The sequence below is a fragment of the Oryzias melastigma genome, linkage group LG5 (assembly GCF_002922805.2).
Source record: "Oryzias melastigma strain HK-1 linkage group LG5, ASM292280v2, whole genome shotgun sequence".
Lineage (NCBI taxonomy): Eukaryota > Metazoa > Chordata > Actinopteri > Beloniformes > Adrianichthyidae > Oryzias > Oryzias melastigma.
In genome coordinates this window covers 15,292,112-15,309,878 of record NC_050516.1, presented here as the reverse complement: position 1 = coordinate 15,309,878, position 17,767 = coordinate 15,292,112, and the positions used below count along the sequence as shown (strand labels likewise).

The 17,767-nt window shown below is 35.9% G+C and overlaps 1 protein-coding gene across 12 annotated transcripts in view; it reads right to left on the bottom strand.

Moving 5' to 3' along the window:
- ptprt (protein tyrosine phosphatase receptor type T) overlaps positions 1-17,767 on the bottom strand; it is a 304,805-nt gene that overhangs the window by 87,606 nt on the left and 199,432 nt on the right. For 5 of the 12 annotated variants that reach the window (XM_024269996.2, XM_024270001.2, XM_024270003.2 and 2 more), the window contains one exon: positions 11,888-11,920. The exons of 3 other annotated variants lie outside the window; for them this stretch is intronic. In XM_024269996.2, coding sequence (XP_024125764.1) covers positions 11,888-11,920 — 33 coding nt within the window. Of the gene's footprint in view, positions 1-6,893; positions 6,924-11,887; positions 11,921-17,767 lie in introns of all 12 variants that reach the window. 4 more of the 12 variants (XM_024269998.2, XM_024270005.2, XM_024270007.2 and 1 more) reach the window with 2 other exon arrangements.

Sequence of the window (17,767 nt, the reverse complement as noted above, 5' to 3'; positions counted from 1 at the left end):
GATAGATCTTAAGTGTTTTATTTATTTGTATTTGTTTTATGTCTGTGTGGAGTTTACAAGCAGCTGGCCGCTATTAAATTTCCTTCGGGATTAATAAAGCTATTCATTCATTCAGTGGTGAAGTAACCATTTACCATGCGCTCTACGTCTCTCTTACTGAAACTCAACATTCGCTCTTTTTCGTTGTTGTTTCTATTTTTCTTAGTAAACAGACTTTTACCTCAATAAAGTATGACTTTAATGTAAGAAATTCTCAACTTAAGACTTGTGAAATTAAGCTTTAATGTTGTACAATAGTGACTCATTTACTCATCATTCTACTAGTATATTCTTGTAAAATTATGACTTTTTTCTAATAATTTTAATCACTTTATTCACGTAAATGTATTTATTTTTGTATTTTATGGTGTCTCTAATACTCTATTGTTATTTTGCGATATTAGTAAAAAAGAATACAAACTTCGGTTGATTATTTTGATTATGTGTCAATAGGTTTGAAAGATTCTTTGTGCCTGCTTTGTTTTCTTATAATTCTTACAGTTCTTCTTTCTGACTCAGTTAAGCTCATAGAAAAAAATAAAAAAAACAATTGCATCTGTGTTGAGACTGCAAAAATTATCAACTAATTTTAGACACAAAATCTAGTGGCAGTTTCCAGGGAACTCAAGGTCTGTGTTTCCATCTGACAGGATGTACATGGGTTACATTTTTTACATTAACTGTTTCCTCAAGTCATTCCTAATGGTTGTCATTTTTGACCAGATATACCAAAAGTGTCCAAGATTGAATAAAATACACATAATGATATAAAAACAGAATACAATGTATGTTTTGGACTGGAACTCTCTTGGTAACGTAAGGGTTACAGACATGGACGGCTAGTATTTCTCTTTTGGAGACATGGATGTTTGCACAGGGAACTGCATCTATTATGGCCTATTCTTGGCAAACCCACAGGGCAACCTGCAGGCATCAAATCTAACAGGGGAAATGACATTTAGTTCATATGTCGAGGGCTTGGCAGAACTCCTGGATTATGCCAGGACTGGCTTCAGCCACTCATTTGACAGCTAGATATCTCAAATATCCTGAGGTCATCCCTGGGCAGTGCTGCAGCCAGACAGGCAGTCAGTCACCTCCAGATGACAGCAGCAGCTCTGGAGGAGGCTGCGGGCGAAGCCCAAACAAACTTTCATCTGTGTATCACAGGATTTAGGAGCAAACTCAACAACAGAGGGAGAGATTAAGGCGCATAGAGAGAGATGAGGGGGGGAGGAGGTCTCAGAGACAGAAAGAGACATGCACAAACATATTCACTCCCCAATCTAAAATAATCATTCTTCAGGAATAACTTTGAATATGCTAAATTAGCTATTTCTACTGGTGTCACTCAGTCATGTTTGCTGAATCATGACAACTTCTGTAACAAATATTTCCTTTTTTAACACGAATCACTAATCAAAAAAACACAACAACAAACCGAATGAGGTAGATACTATTAGGCATCGCTGATGGGGGGATGACATTGAATTTTTGGCAAAGTCTATCCAGCATCACCTCATGCCAAATAGTTTTAGTTGAAATGTTGGACAAATGTCATCATCAAATCAGTGAAGTTCTATATTAAATTTACAAATTTTTCTCATTGTTTAACATTTCATTTGGGAAATTACTTTTGTTTTCCGAAATGTCTTTTTTTTTTCTTCTCTCTTTTATGGAAGCGAGAAAAGGTAGGATTGGATGAGGAGATCTGTCTGTCATTTCTACTGAAAGTCATTTGGCATAAAGAAATACTCGATGTGTTCTGTGCTGATCATAGAACTTTTGTGAAGTAAGCAGACATTGAAGACACATTTGAAAAAACTCATCAATCAATCAATCAATCAATCAATCAATCGATCAATCAATCAACCAATCAATCAATCAATCAATCAATCAATCAAATCCCTTTTCCGGTTTCCAGTTGTGTTTCTTTTTTTTAAACACTTAATTTTGAATTCTGGAAATTTCTATTGTTTTGCAAAACGTTCTATTTTTACTTAATTTATTAATTTTATTTATTTTTGGGGGGATATGTGTTTTCGTTTGTAAAATGTAACGTTGTCTTTTACCATTTGATTTGCTTTTTTAATTGTTGATGTGATGTGTGTTGGTGTGATTTCTACTTTAGGGCAACTATATATATATATCTTTAAAGTCCCCCTCCAATAAAAATAATGTTTTTGAGTTTTTAACATGTATGTGTGGCATTTTTCTTCTGAAAGAGAAAAAAATATACTACAAAATCATTTTGTTTTTGTATCTCTCCTCTTAAATCACCGCCAATCAAACAGTTGCAGAAAAACTCTGTTTGAATTCCCGAGCCTTGCTTGCATCACGATAGCTAGCCCAGCTATAGCGTAGGGGCCGGAGAAGAGAAGATGACACGCAGCTCAGCACCACAAGCCACGCCCACACAGAGGAGTTTTTGGAAAAGAAGGCTTCAGATCAACAGGAAAAATGGCTTTTTAAGACATTTAGGATATGGAATTTTTGCTAAAAACTTCACAGTCATAATTAAAACCCCACTGGGAACATAAAAAAATTAATTAAGGGGACTTTAAAGTAGGTATATTAATGTAAATACAAAATTCTTCTAAAAAAAAAAGAAACAAAATCCAATTTTGAGAGCTATAACAGTCCAACTATCCTTATATCTTGCTTAATTAATACCAAACTAGAAATCTATATTTTAAGATTAATTGGTTAACATTATATAAATTAAGAGTCATCACACTAGTCTTAGAGATATTGCTTAAAATAAAATGTTTTCAAGATCTAATGACTTGAGATATTAAAGATTTATTGTCTTAAAACAAGTTCTTGCATTGAACTACAATGTTTGTATTAGTATTAAGTTTTAAAAGATTTTTATTCCAAAAAATCGACAGAATGTTGTGTTTCTGGAATATTATGTGTTGATTGTATAGCCAAAAAGGGAATTAATTGGATTTCAGAAGTCAGAAACATCATTGAAAGACTGACACTGAATACAATGTAAGAGGTTTGAAGGACAGAATGCTTTTTTGGAAATAAAATGAAAATGAGATGGATATTCCACTGATGCAAGGCACAGACTTTCTGGGGACCTACATCAAAACCAAACTTAACATAGAAATGAAGCCTTTGAAGAAATCTTTCATCTCATCATCTGAATGGTCATTCTTTGAATTTCTGCATGCTGACCATAAACATGTGAGGTTTGTTTTTGCACAAGACTGTGTCCTCTACCACTTCTCCAGTGTCCTCATCTGGACTTTCCAATAGTCTAAAAAAAGATCTTGGAGTGTTTGCTTTCACCATCCAATCCTGCAGAAGCCCCCCGAGGACAGCTTGTGCACATCTCACACACCACCTGCTGTGACAAACCAGCAGCATCTGACTAGGGCAACATTTACTTCTCAGAGGTTAGTGTTGGTGTCTCCGTCTACGTACAATCATGCCTGCAGAAGTTTCACCACGCCAGAATGTAATTATTCTTTCAGCAGAAAACATTTTATTGAGTGGGGAAAGTAGCAAAACCAAACTGATGACTTCTCTCATTCTAACCGTCTCAATTTCTGGCTGTAAAGTAATTTCTTCTGGGGTCACAATGCCCGAGGGGGGCTGTTTCAAGAGATAGTTTCGACATTTGGCGATATTTCCGCTCAGAGAGGACTCAGACCAGATTTGAAGGAATTTTTTTTTTTGTTGCTTTGAAGACAGCAAGAGGAGCAGGGATTTCAAGAAATTCACTGCAGGGATTTTTTGATGGGCTCAGGGAAATGGAGTGCACAAACGCGCACAAGTCCATGCATTTGTGTTAGGGTGTGCATGCATGTGTCGTAAAGAGTGTGCAGCTCTACGTGCTTGTGCATGTATGAAGAAAGCTATAATGGCTCTTCATTGGAAGGAGCTAATAAGCAGGAAATGGCCACTTGGTGGAGGAGATAACAGTAAATTGCATTGACCTGTTAGGGTGAGAGTCTTTAGGAAACAGCCGTGCAAACAATGCAGATGAAGTTTGAGTTGAAATCTCCACCACACTATTGATCCAGTCAGGTAACTAGCAAATGCAGCACCACCAGTATGTTCACAATATTTAGATTATTTTAAAGTCTCAAACTGAAAGGATTATAGTCAAAGTCATAAAGCTGAATTGGAGTGATAAAAGTTAGACATAGTTATTTGACAAAAAGAGCCAAATGTATTCAGCAAGTGTTGGACATTTTTACAAAAAAACACTACACCACACACTAAAACTCATTAAAAGTCAATATTCAAGAAGGTATAAAAATTACATGTAAAACACAAATTTATGCAAATAGAATAAATAGGTATTTACTGTTTGCAGAAGTAATAATCTACATCTCTTAATAATCTACAAAGAAAGTCCCGCCCACTTCCTGGTGCAGGTCAGCTAACAGCAATGAACCACAGTTGTTTAGTTTGTATAAGTCTTTTCAAACCACTTAATCAGAGACCTGTGATTAATTTTTTTTATTGCCTCTTTTTTTAAATTTTGTATAATCAACCAATAATGGCAATCAACACCTTCCCTCTTCTCAATCTGTTCAAAAACAAGACTCACAAGTCAGAAAATGATCTAATTGTGTCTGTCAACTTTCTAAAACCACAATTAACAAATGTAATGAAAATCTACATTAAAACATACAGATTATTCAATAAAATCTCAAACTTTCACAAGAAACCTAATCATTTATTGCTCCACATCATTTACCTTTGTCATGCTCTTTTGATCAGTTCACATATTGTTTATTCTCTTAATTATTGTCACTTAGTTTTCTCAAGTCTTAGGATGTGAATCTTTATAACTGTTGATCTATAAACTAACCGTAAATAAATTATGAAATGATTTGAAAAAGTAAATGTACATGCACTTAGAGTCAGGCCTATTATCATCTGCTAAAGGTCAAGAGGTGATGATATTACAGCGTTCCCTTTACATTACTTCAAAAGAACAGGACCATAAGAGCTTTTCTGAGCTTGAAAGTAAAGGTCTGAAATGACCACCAACTCAATTACTTCTTCACAGCACAAATCTGTCACTTTCTTTGGGCGTACTGTGTGTGAAATGTAAATGTGTCGACGTTCCGAATTGAGCCGTAGAGTTTTTTGTTTCCTCTGACCTTTGAGGTTTTGTTGAGACATGGTTTGTTTGTCAAAGCTTTCTTCATTTCATTTCCTGACATTTTCTTAAAAAATGTTAATGCAACTTTTGATTTACAATACTGTAGCTCCCCACAATCATTCCTACAGTTTGATTCTTTTCAGTGATATTATTTTTTAATCTCAAAGGATTTTCTGCTAACATAGACAGACTTCCTTTAGTAAACATTTCTTTCACTCTGCGTCTTTGAAATTGTAGTACCACAGTCCCTCACTATATCTCTGTTCATCTTTTGCACTCTTGAAGACTTTTTTCAGTGCATTTCTTTATTTAGTTTTTACAGTGCACTATGTTCTACATCTTAATTGGCTGTAGACCTTGCCAATCAATCTCCTGTCTCCAATAATCTAATAATGTTTTTGTTTATATATAAGTATAAAATGTGTATCGAGGGGTTTTACTCCCTTAAAACATCTGTAATTCTACTTTATGAATTACACCTATCGCAGGTTTATTTTTATAACATAATCCCCACAGTCATCCTGATCATAGACCAGAGGACAGTGAGGGTGATAGAAACTTTGACATTGTCTACTAAAAAACTTTGTAATGTAAAAAGTATGACAAATGTTTTGTTGATGTACTTCTTGTAGGAAGTCAATGATGAGTTAATATTTTTGTATCAACTGCAAACTTAACTGACTTTGGATTGGTTGAATCCAAAGTCTTTAAAGGAGAGCTTGTTTTATTTTTTCAAATGCGTGCATTTTATAACACTAACAAACTTGCTATATTTTTTTGTTTCACAGTATTTGTTTCAGTGTTTTTGTGTTTTGTCTGTCTCATTCCTGTCCTCTTCCCTTCTCCCACTAACAACAGCCCGTGTGAATGTGGAGTAGAACAGTCACCGCAGCATGAGGAGTCCCTAAGAAAGAATCTTTTAAGGCAGTGCTCAAGGCTTTTTCATCTGCTTTTAAGATTTTGCAAAAACACTCAACTTGCAGGACAATCGACATCTTACAATATTCAAAAAAGGCATCTCGTTATTAAGCCAGAAAACTTCTGCAGCTTAAACAAGTCTTTTGCAGTGGATAAGTAAGTAATTTATGTAAATAATGAGTGCAAGCTTGTCTATTGATAAATTTGAATTTGTGTTGTCACACAACAGCTCCATGTCCTTGTGAGATTTCTATTTCTTGTGAGTTTCAGCTTGTAATGTAAAAACAGGTCATTCTTCCTGCTTGTTAGGGTAATCATCTACATTGACACATGTGCAGAAAAGACTTGAACCAGACATGTAGATTGCTTCCACCACCTGCCCACCGGTTCAGGATGGCGCAATGGCACTTTAAGCTCTTACTGATTACAATGATCTCCAATCAAAGCACTACTGTTTTTAGTCTGTGCTTCAGTGTGACCAAAGTCGAATCACAATCACTCTCACATTTTAGCTTTCTTATTTTTGCCCTTTAGTTTTAGGCAAGAAAAGCGAAACATATTTAAAACTATTTCTTTAGGTTTCACTGTATGGGAATAAAAAGCAACAGAATTATCCAATTTGATAATTATTTGTTTTAAATCTGTAGTTTCTCTGCATGCAAATCTAATCCCAATATTCTCTCTTCATTTAGCTTTTTTCACAGATTGCTTAAATACAACGAACAGAAGAAACAGCAGTGAAAGCTACAAAGAAGACGTGATGAGCTGAGACAGGAGTTGCTCCTGATGGGAAATCTCTACTTACAGGTAATAAGAGTAGGAATAAGCATGTCTTCTGAAGCATGGTGAGGTGAGGCCGAGGATGACAACAGAGCAAAACCCAGAAAAGGACAAACACATTGGATTAGTTCAGGGATTTAGTAAAAACACTTTTGACTTGTTAGCACATTGCAAGTCAAATTCACTTGTTACAATTTAAAGGTCCACATTACTTTAAAGGTTAACTTGTTTTAGTGTCCTCTTGTGCAAACTGTATGATTTACTATTTATTTAATAACATTTTTTTGTATTTCATTTGTTATTTACCTACAGTCAGCTTACTTTTATTTGTTTTTAGGCAGATATTTATTGAGTAGTTAACAAATTTAAAGGATGAGTGAACAAAAACTGTAATATTACATCCATCCATCCATCTTCTTCTGCTGGGATATGCAAAATATTTACTTAACCCTCCACTGTACATTAGGTGTGAAGTGGTCAGCACTCAGTGTAAAATATTAGAGGTAATAAGCAACTCTATGACTCGTGAAATGATGACTTCACTCACCCATATAACTGCATTTTTTTCCTCAGGAGATTTTTTTTCTGTTCGTTAACTTTAAGGAGATTAAAACAAAGATATAAATACATTTACAGTTTGATGCTTCAGGCGAAGGATTTAACAAACAGTATGTAAGAAACAGCAATTTATATTTGATGATTGATGGTATCATCTGAAGTTATGAAGATTCCCAGACTGCTGTGAAGCAGCTTTGGTCATAGCATTCTAATGACTCAAACATGTAAAATCTGTTCTTTCAAGTATTAAAAGTACATTAGTGCAACTTTTTCCATTTTTTTTTAAAGATCAAAAACCTCAATTTTCCATCGGTTCAAAGTACAGAAATTTTGAAGGCAGATCTGTGAGGCAAAAAAAAAAAATCGAAGATAAATATCGGCCTGAGGCACCACTGTGGCCCCCATCACCAAGAGGCTGGTTTGGAGAAAGATATGGGATGAAGAATGAAAGAAGAAAGAGAAGGAAAATATGGACAAGAAGATAAAGTTTGATGAGCATAACTTGTCAAAAAAAGGGAGAATGTCAGAGTAGGAACTTTGCTTCTTATTGTTTAAAGGTAAAAACATTCACAAATATGTCATGAAATGTTGGATCATGCTTTGCTAGTTGTTCGGCGTCCTTGCTGCCCTTTACCTATCAGTGTGTGTGTGAGTGTGTTTGATACTGGGCTCCCTGCTTTATCGCTTTAATCACTTGTTGGCAACTTTTCCCTCTGGCATGCACCTTTCATCTGGTGAGAGGCCAGAGATAGGGATCTCATCATATTCGAGGACACACAACACACACGAGTGTGTGCACACACCAGAGCCACGCACAAGCTCACACTTCATCTCGGACTGGGGGAAGTCAAGCACAGTTGAGAGGGATCAATATTTGTTTTCCTATTTACAGAAGGAGCGACACAACTTCGACCACAGATTGTATCTATGTGAAGGAGGAAACTGCTGTGTGCTGGGGAGGATGAAGATAGGCTGGCACTTGCATATTCTTAATGCATTACTGTTTCATTCCAATCGTTCATAAACACACAACATAGGCATAAACTTGCACGATTGCAACCGAGTCAAACCCCAAATTCGAACCGAGTTACTAACATGCAGCCTTTACACACACATATAACCCTCTTCAGGGGTTTGCTGACATTGTCCTTATGATATTAATAAAGTGCAGAGCACTGACAGCCCCGCTGTAAAAGCCATAAAATGGTCATAAATATTAAAACGGTGTAAAAAAAAAAACACTCCACCTGGTTGTGCACACTACTGTGCATCCATACGTATCAGTAAAAGACACCAAATAATAAAGCTAGAAAGGTTTTTCCAATTAGAAATCTTTTTGTGAATTCTAAATGTTTCCATAAATATGTCTTGGCCCATCATTGGTGCTCAGTTATGCGTTAACAAACGGAGAACATAAAGTGCTCTTTAATGTTTGGTCTATGCACCTCGTAAATGGTGAGATAAAGCCTGCAGATGTCTGAAAATGTAAGTCTGTGAGTAAAAACGTCTCAATCCCTTTGTGACTGTCATTACTGAAACAGAGAAGTATTCATTACTTTAGCTGAAATGTCATCTGAGAAGATCATTGTTCTTCTGACTATATTAAGGATTAGTGGCAGAGAATTGTCAGAACGCCAGATAGTTTGTATTATAGTAGCACAATTTTATGGTTGAACTTAAAAAGAAAATACTGAAAGTGACATGATATATTTGGATCTGCTGGTACACACACTGCTAGAACGGCATGACAAACCTCTAAATTAGAGAGGCAAAGTCAAGCTGTATTTCTTGTGTTTATTTGAAGATACTAAATCGGAAGAAAGCACAAAGACATAGATTTTGCTTTAAATTCATTGTTCTTGCATGTATTTTCCTCCAAATAAGGGCTCAAGTTTACCTTGAGAGATTAACACACCTGAAACACCAGATTCAGTTTTTGTCTCCAATCACTCCAATTCCATCCTACAGGTTACAAAAATGTTGTCTCTGATTTTGTGAACTTACTAACTCCCAAAAACTAGACTGAGAAAAATATTTGCTTTTCTGCTTTCAATTTTTTTATCTTTCAGAGCCTGGTAAAACATTACCCATAAGTCTAGGCACCATCACATCGAACACGAACGGACTTGTTTGGCTAAGTCAAATCTTGACCATTTTGAAATCTAGTGTATCACTAATTTTAACAAATGACTTTGTGCAAAACAAAACACCAGAATGGATTTTAAATATATTACTATATATAAATAATAAAACAAATGCTTCTAAAAGCTTTGGGATGTTGTGCACTGCCTAGTGAAATAGCCATTTTGAGGAGTAAATTGTTTAAATCTTTTGAGGAGCTCATAGTGTATGTGTGGGTCTTCTCCAAGTATAGACTCCTTCCAAAGTTTACAAGCATGTTTTCATTGAGCAATTGGTGGCCCTAAAGTACCTCACTAGATGCAGTTGTCTTTGTATGTTTCACTGTGACCCGTCCTAGTCACAGGACCCTGATGTTCCAAGACTCTAAATAATATTATTTGGAATAGACGCCTGTGGTTCCAAATCAGCATGAGCTGGAATCAGTTGCATGTAGGAGGGGCAGAGTCACTTCATGATCTCCCAGAATGCCAAGCCAAATGCAAATTAGACCAGACACAAAGCAAAGCAGAATGATAACAAATGCAGATTGATCTGATTTTTGGATCAAGAGCCAAACACAAGTAAAACATTGTCAACGCAAAAAGAAAACTTTGAAAAATGAGCCAAAGCAACCTTCATATATGTTGAAAATTTTTGAATAGATGAGAACGTTTTCTTGTTTTTACAGCAGCCCTACAGAATATATTGTTCCTTACAGAATTTAATGTATATCACAATTAATGGACCATGTTTTAGACAACATTATTGGAGGAGAAGAAGCTTTTATGTTCCTTTAGTCTGCACTTGGTGATCTACACTAAACTGAAATTGGAGTCTAAGATTTTGATTTGAGTTCCTGAAGATTCAAATTCCACCTTCAACTCAAACCAGTAACTTTCTTACATCAATAGTGACATTTCAACATGTGCATATATTTCTCTGTAACACTACAAAATTAAATCCATTAAAATGTAATTCCGGGCTGCAGTACAGACATGCCAGTTACAGAAAAGGTAAACTGGGATTTGAGCTGAAACAAATCCAAGGCAAAAGCTGCATGACAGGATTGTCTCCGAGCCCAGAACAGTGTAGGTGGAGATATTTGTGAAGCGTCAGATTTCGTTTGGTAAGATATTGCCACATATCTCCCCCTTAATCACCCACATATGCTTTATTTGTTGAAGCCAAACACATCATTTTAAGCTAAAAAGTTTCACAAATCATTAACCTTTCTCTAATACTGGAGGCGGCCCGCTGGATGAAATCTTGCTTTGGAAAATTCCTATATCATTGTTTGCTCTGATCTGAAATTCAATTATGTGAGCTTGCTCTCACCAAACAGAGCAACTTAATGGGATACACTTTATCTTCCCAGTCTCATCCTGAATGAGTATTTTCAGTTCATAACAGGAAAAGAGACATTCGTGCAAATCACAGCATTATTGTGACGATGGATCAAAGCAAATCATGTGAAAATTAGTGAACACATCTCCTACAATAAAAAAGGAAATTAGACGTAATGAAGGACTTCAGAAAAGATGAATCAGGCGGTTTTGTTTTTATATTTGACAAGAATGAGACAAATTATGAACAACAGATGATAATGAAAGGAGCGCTTTAAAAAAGTTAAACATGCTGCTGCTAAGTGGGCAGTCTGCATCCAAATAATCTGATAAATCATACACATTAAGATAATTTGTCATCCATGAGGGGAACCCAACACTACACTAATGATGTGAGCACGGGGACAGTGCAGAAATGAGGACTTCGGAAATGGCTTGCATTAGAAATCTCAAAGGAGTAGAGAAGCCTAAATTTCAACCACTTAGTGACATGGATCTGGCTGTGTAATGGCGCTGAGCACAGCTTAAACTCCTTGTGTTTTTGTGCTAAAAGAGGCCAGGGAAAGTAGTGTGTGCCACAGAGACTCATATATTTGGTGTTTCATGTTTTCATGCTTCCATCCATGTATATGTGTTGCTTAGGACAGCACATTTTGTGGCTCTTTTCAACGCTGCGATTTGTAACCACAGCAATTATGATGCACAGTGTACAGTGTCAGCACTTTATTAAAGGTAAACTTCCAAGAAACTGTGTATTAAAGTGCATTCCAAACAGATTTTTCTGAAGGTTCTTCCCAAATGTTACTCTCATGAGGAGCATTTCCTTTTTTAGCTAAACATTCCTAAGTGTTGCATAGTAAAGCTTAAAACTACGCATTTTTTAGGCGTGGCATTGGTCATATGGGATGCAAATGGAAAATGCCATCAAAGCCGAGGTGAGAATCACAGTGAGAGGAGGGAGTGGATGTGTTGATGTCTAGAAGTAAACATACAATACCCCACGCTCAGAGTTCTCCACGTGTGAATCTCTCTATCGGAGCAGGGGCAAGGCAGGTACAGGACAGGACAGGAGGGGGCGGAGCCAGAGGCAGGAAACAGGAAAATAGAGAGAGACATAACAGGGCGTGAGACTTGAGTCAGATAGGTTGTTGTAGTAAAGACATCTTGCGTTATCTGCAACTTCCCGGTGTCGATTTCTTCACATTTTTGTATTTACGCTTTCAATTCAAAGGAAAATATTTAACCTAACTTTCATAGAGTTTCAACTCTATTTCCCTTGATATATTCTTGATGTTACATTTGAAAGTAGAAATGATGGTTTTAATGCACCAGCTGGGTACTGAAAAAGGTTTGAAAGAAGAAAAAATATTTCTCAATTCTTCACAATTTAGTAAGATTAATTTTGAACTCAGACACTCAGCTGTGTCTCTGTGTGCTGAACAGAGACATGCTCGATTTCCGATGGGCTAAAGAGGCCAAAAACAGTTTCATTTGATTTCCATCTGTTCCGCTAGCCATAAAAAGATCAGGCCTGCACCATTTGAGTTGAAAAGCACCCTCTCTGTCACAGCATAAATCAACACACGGAGCCAGTTTAATAGGTCTTCAGCAAAGCTGCTGTCACATGATATAAAAACATAGAACGATCTATCAAGCTGACTACTCTTCAAACATGGACAATAAGTAGTGGAAATCCCAGAGTCACACGAGTCCCAGAAACAATTCATCAACCGGCTCAAAATACACACTTGACAAGGGAAAGACACAGTGCAAGGGACATTGCTGATTCATCCTAGAAAGGTGGGAAAATAAACTAAATTTGTACAAAAGTCATACTTTGGAGATAAAATTTACTGTCCTTGACTGTAAAGTTATTCAACCACTATTTATGCAGGTGAAGTTTTATTAAATCAAACTTTAATGTTCAAGTTTCGTGTTTTTATTTTCAAGGAAAAAAGACTTTAGAAAGAAAACTGCTGAATTAATTCTGCCAATTCAAATGGAAGAATTTTAAGAAGGTGTCCAGAGTATCTTTCTTTTTCACACTATTTTCTATTTAGTCAAGTGTCACTGAAGTTTTTCTGTCTGTTCAGCCATAACAAAAGTAAAATCTTTCATATTTTCACAAAGCAATTGGAATTAAATATGGATTTATTTATTCATGGCTATATGGTTGGGAAACGTGACAACATTTGTATGGAAAATACTGACTTTCTGTGATTTGGATGATAAGAGTATGACAGTCAGAGACTGGGAAGAATGATCTGGAATGCAAGAGACAATGGATGCAACTTATGGAATAACTAAAAGAAAAAATGTATACATGTATAGATGTGTATGCTAGTTAGGAAGGGCTGGAAATAGAATACGCAACAATAAAGTATTTTCTCCATTTTTGGTAGTCATATCGGTTCAGATGCTTTGGCTGAAGCACACAATCAGATCTGATCACACTGCTGTACATTTCTCATTAAAAAGTAGTCAATGGAAAGGTGAAAATGTAGCTTATTGCAAAAAATATTATGTGTTTTTTACAGTACTTGTAACTTGTATTAACTGTCCATAATATATATAAACCGATCGCAAAACCAAGTAGTTTTCTTAGAATGAATTTACCAATTTCCAAAATTTATGCCACCCTGTGTTGCTAAGCACAAGATAACTGTCCTAGAAAAGCCTTTTTTCATGTAAAAATAATAACATCTCATTACCAGATTTAATTGGATAACTAGTTCTGTCTTAGAAAAAGCAACACCATACATACGGCTCTAACCTGATCAGTAAAAGTTTTAAATAACTATGAGAAGTACTATAGAATTCACACACATGCAAACACACAATTTTTAGATTTTACTAGTGGCCATAAATACACATTAACAGAATCCAACAAAAGCATGGCTGTGGTTGTTTTATAACACAATTGAAAATAGCCTCAGCAGGAAGTGGTGCCAGAGTGACCGGCCAGTCGGTGGGTGGTGGTCTGTAGAAGTTGCTTTTAGTACCAAATCCACACAGTTGGAAATGACTGGATATAATTTGTTCAAGAAAGATGACCCATGACTACTTCAGACAAAGTCTATAACCAAAGTACAATCACAGAAGTTTTGATGAGAAATTGAGTTGTTTTAACCAGAATGGTCACATATGTGGCTAAGAGGGCAGCTCTCGGTGAGGCAGTCAGGAGACAGGGTGTTAGGTGCCATGCTTAGAGGTCCTTCAGCTATTATGGATGGCAGGGAGGACAACGCCCGACATCCTGGACATGGTTGGGAGTTCTGCCAATGACCCTCTGACCACAAGCTGTTTTTCCAGCCTCCAGGCCACTGCTGTCCTCTTTATGAAATCCCAAGCTCGCTTTAGCTTTTGACTATGTATTGATGCGTTTAGCAAAAAAATAAAAAAATATTAGAATATTCATAGTTTTAAAACTTTTTCTCCTCTCCATCTCTTTGCACTTTTCTATTCGTCATGTATTCTAAGACTTGAGATGAAGTAGGAGGTCTGGCGGCTCACACACTGACATTAGCCATTGTTTCTGGATCTTCAGATACATCAATTATTCATCAGCTGTCCTTTCAACCATTCCACGAAAAGTGGATCTCGCAGGACTGCTTGTTTGAGCCCTGAGAGGCCCTTGGCTGCAGAAACACTGAATCCCCATTAAGACTTCGGTCGTGTCCAGTGTTATTCAATTTTACATTGCATTATCAGGAACAAGCTCTGGCTTTTTCCAGAATGTACAGTCCATTTGAAACACGTGTGACTGTTTGAAAGATTCATTGGACAGATGTACATGTTCCCTTACTGACAAAGTTTTGTAACAGAATAATTTATAGGGGTTGAAAGGCTTGTAAAACAGTAAAACATTCTCTCCATTATTTGAAAAATAAGTGTAACACAGACATACTGTCCAATATCACAACCCTAATGCTTTCTGAATACATTTGTCTGCACTCAATCTTTCATTTATTCTACTCTGTTCTGTGTGTCCTCACAATACTGCACTTCATTTAGGTGGAATTCTGCTTGTTAACATGTCTTGTTTTTATTAAAATTTACTAATTTGGCTTCATATTCTCGTTCCATCACTCACCCATTTGTTTTGTCTTTCTTTATGTAGCTTGTCTTAACTTTTTTTCTCACATGTTCTGTCTTTATCTCAGAGGAGTTCCATATTAATGATAATCTTAAATAATAGTTGGATGTTTTTGGTTTTTTTTTTAAGTAAAAAGAAAGGGTAACTCTGCTGTGATAATGCACAGTACAAGTTGGATTCAGCTAAGAAATTACTTTTATTTACAGTTTTGCTTTTTTCGAGTAGCCATGTATCTGCGTACATACGTATGTGTCTTTAAATTCGCACTCCAAACATCCTTGATTTATAGAAAAAATGTTCCCATTGGTCTTTTAATTATAAAAATTGCCTTTTTTTAGAAAAAATCAAATTGCTTTCTAGCACATAGTTTCTGCAGAGTGGCAAGAGTTGATAAGAAATTCTTATCTGAGTTATGTGCGGAAGTGTTGGTGCAGATTAACCCTGCCCCCATTTCCTGTTGTCCCTCTGTTTACACACTTTCCCTCTAGCTTACAGCCTCTAGCAACCTCAACATAACTATACCAGAACAACAACAATGGCCAGCAATATTGGAGCTATCCAGCCGTACAGTTTTGACCCAGATGTCAACTTAGACGAGGAAAACAAAGACATACATACATTTATTTGTCTGAAAGCGGATGTATTAAAATGGAGCGGAGAAAGGAGCTAGTCAATTGTATCACCGGTACAAGCTTTTTCCATTAGCGTTTTTTCGTCTGCTTCTAAGGCAATTATAAGCTTAATTATCCCTATATATGTCATCCAACATGAAAAACACCACAAGAACATGCTTAAACCACCAAAAACACAACTTTTTATGAAGCAAGTTTTTAACCAAATAAAATTGAAATGAATGTCTTGTATGAGAAATCTCCAAAAGACTGTGAGGTTGGTAGATGACTTTGTAAGTAAATGCTTTTGCATGGTGACTTAAACTATTTTAACGTCAACACGTCTGACCTTCGAGAACTTATAAGACTTGGGGTCACTGGCGCATGCAAAAGCATAACTAGCATCTTAAGTACGAGGAAAAACACTCTTCTTTAGCTTTTAAGTCATCTTCTTGAGCAGTCGTATTACAATAGGAGGTCTGAAGGTTAGCTTGGATGGAGAAGCGTGTCAAGGCTCTGTAACCTCTGTTACTTTTTTAAGGTTTCCTGTTTCTTTAGATTTGAGAGGGAAACTAAAATAAATAGGATAGGGCTAGACAAACAAATCAAAAAACTCCTACGTTTTCTGTTCTGTTTTTTACTAGTGTTGTTTCACTGAAAGATGCACTTGAAGTTCATCACAGCGATTTGGACTTTTTTTTTCTTCACTGCTTATTGCTCATTTTCTGCAAATTTTCACTGGAGTGGTATTTGCCCTCCAGGTGCTTTTCATCTTTATTATGCTCAGTTAGCTTGGTTAGCATCCTATTACCATATCCACTTGAACTCAGGGTTAACCAATGCTGTCTTGCTTTCACTTTTCATAATTTTTAAATCTGATACATTTTTTTCCATCTTAAACTTGCTTCTTGTCTTCAGTGTCACCCTTGTGAAGTCTCTACAGTTCTCCTTCTCTGGTTCGGATTTTTTTTTATTCCCCTGGTGTTTATAATATTCTCTGCTACCATCTGATTAGGGTCAGTAAATGACCCTGTGATCTGACTGACTGTCTGACTCCCCAACTACCCTGTCTCACTTGAATTAAATGGAATATCATGTTTAGACAAGCCACCATACTCATTTTCACTCACTGTCATTGACTTTGTTAGAACCGGTACCTTTCTTTCTATATGCATCATCAAGAACTATGAACCTTTAAAGGAATATATTTAAGAGAAATGCAAATAAGGAATGTTAAATCATTTATGCAAAAACTTAAGTTCACACTCTAGAAATTGTGAATTAAAAAAAAAAAAAGTTGTATTTTTTTTTGTTAATAACACAAAATAAAAGCTGCACTCCAATCTATGGTTTAAGAGACTTATGCACAGATCATGCACTGAATTTGAATAAATCTATATATATTAAAAAAGGTCATATGAATTTCTGTGCTTAAAACAAAGTTTGAAAAATGTTTTATTTCCAAGCAGTCTGGTCTGGCTCATATACAGTCTAGTACAGGGATCTGAACATGAGGCTCCGGAGCCACAGGTAGTTATTTTTTTTCCTCTAATGTCTTGGAAAAATAATAATAATAATAATAATAATAATAATAATAGGTTAGGATAAGTTTCAGTTTCTGGGAATTTCTCTTCCTTAAGTTTAGTATTTTATATTTGAATTTTTAACATGTCAGACAACTGAGAAAAATAATGATAAATGGTTGAATCTACTATCCATAACTTTATATATTGTTGAAAAATGCCACATTTGACTTGGCTTTATGGCATTTTTGAATCAAGTCTGTTGCATCAGGAGGAGCTCATATGACACAGGGTGTATTTTATTTAGAAAGGAACTTGGATGTGATACTGACAAAAGTAAAATAACTTAAAGAAACTAGTTTTAACAAAATGTAATCATGTTATTTGTTTGTTTCATATTTTTAAAAGCTACATGATATCAATGAATGCTTTAATGGTCATAAAAACATAAATAAAGTGTATTTATCTAAACATCAATGGGACTTTGTGGCTCTCGCTGAGTTTTGGTCGGTAAGAAACTAGTGTTAACGGTAACAGACGCCTGGTCTAGAAGCTTTCTGTGGACAGCATGAGTCAGTTTTATTTATTTGTGGAAAAATCTGTAAACCCAAAAGTAGATAATTGTCTTCTTGACTTAATGTCTTTGC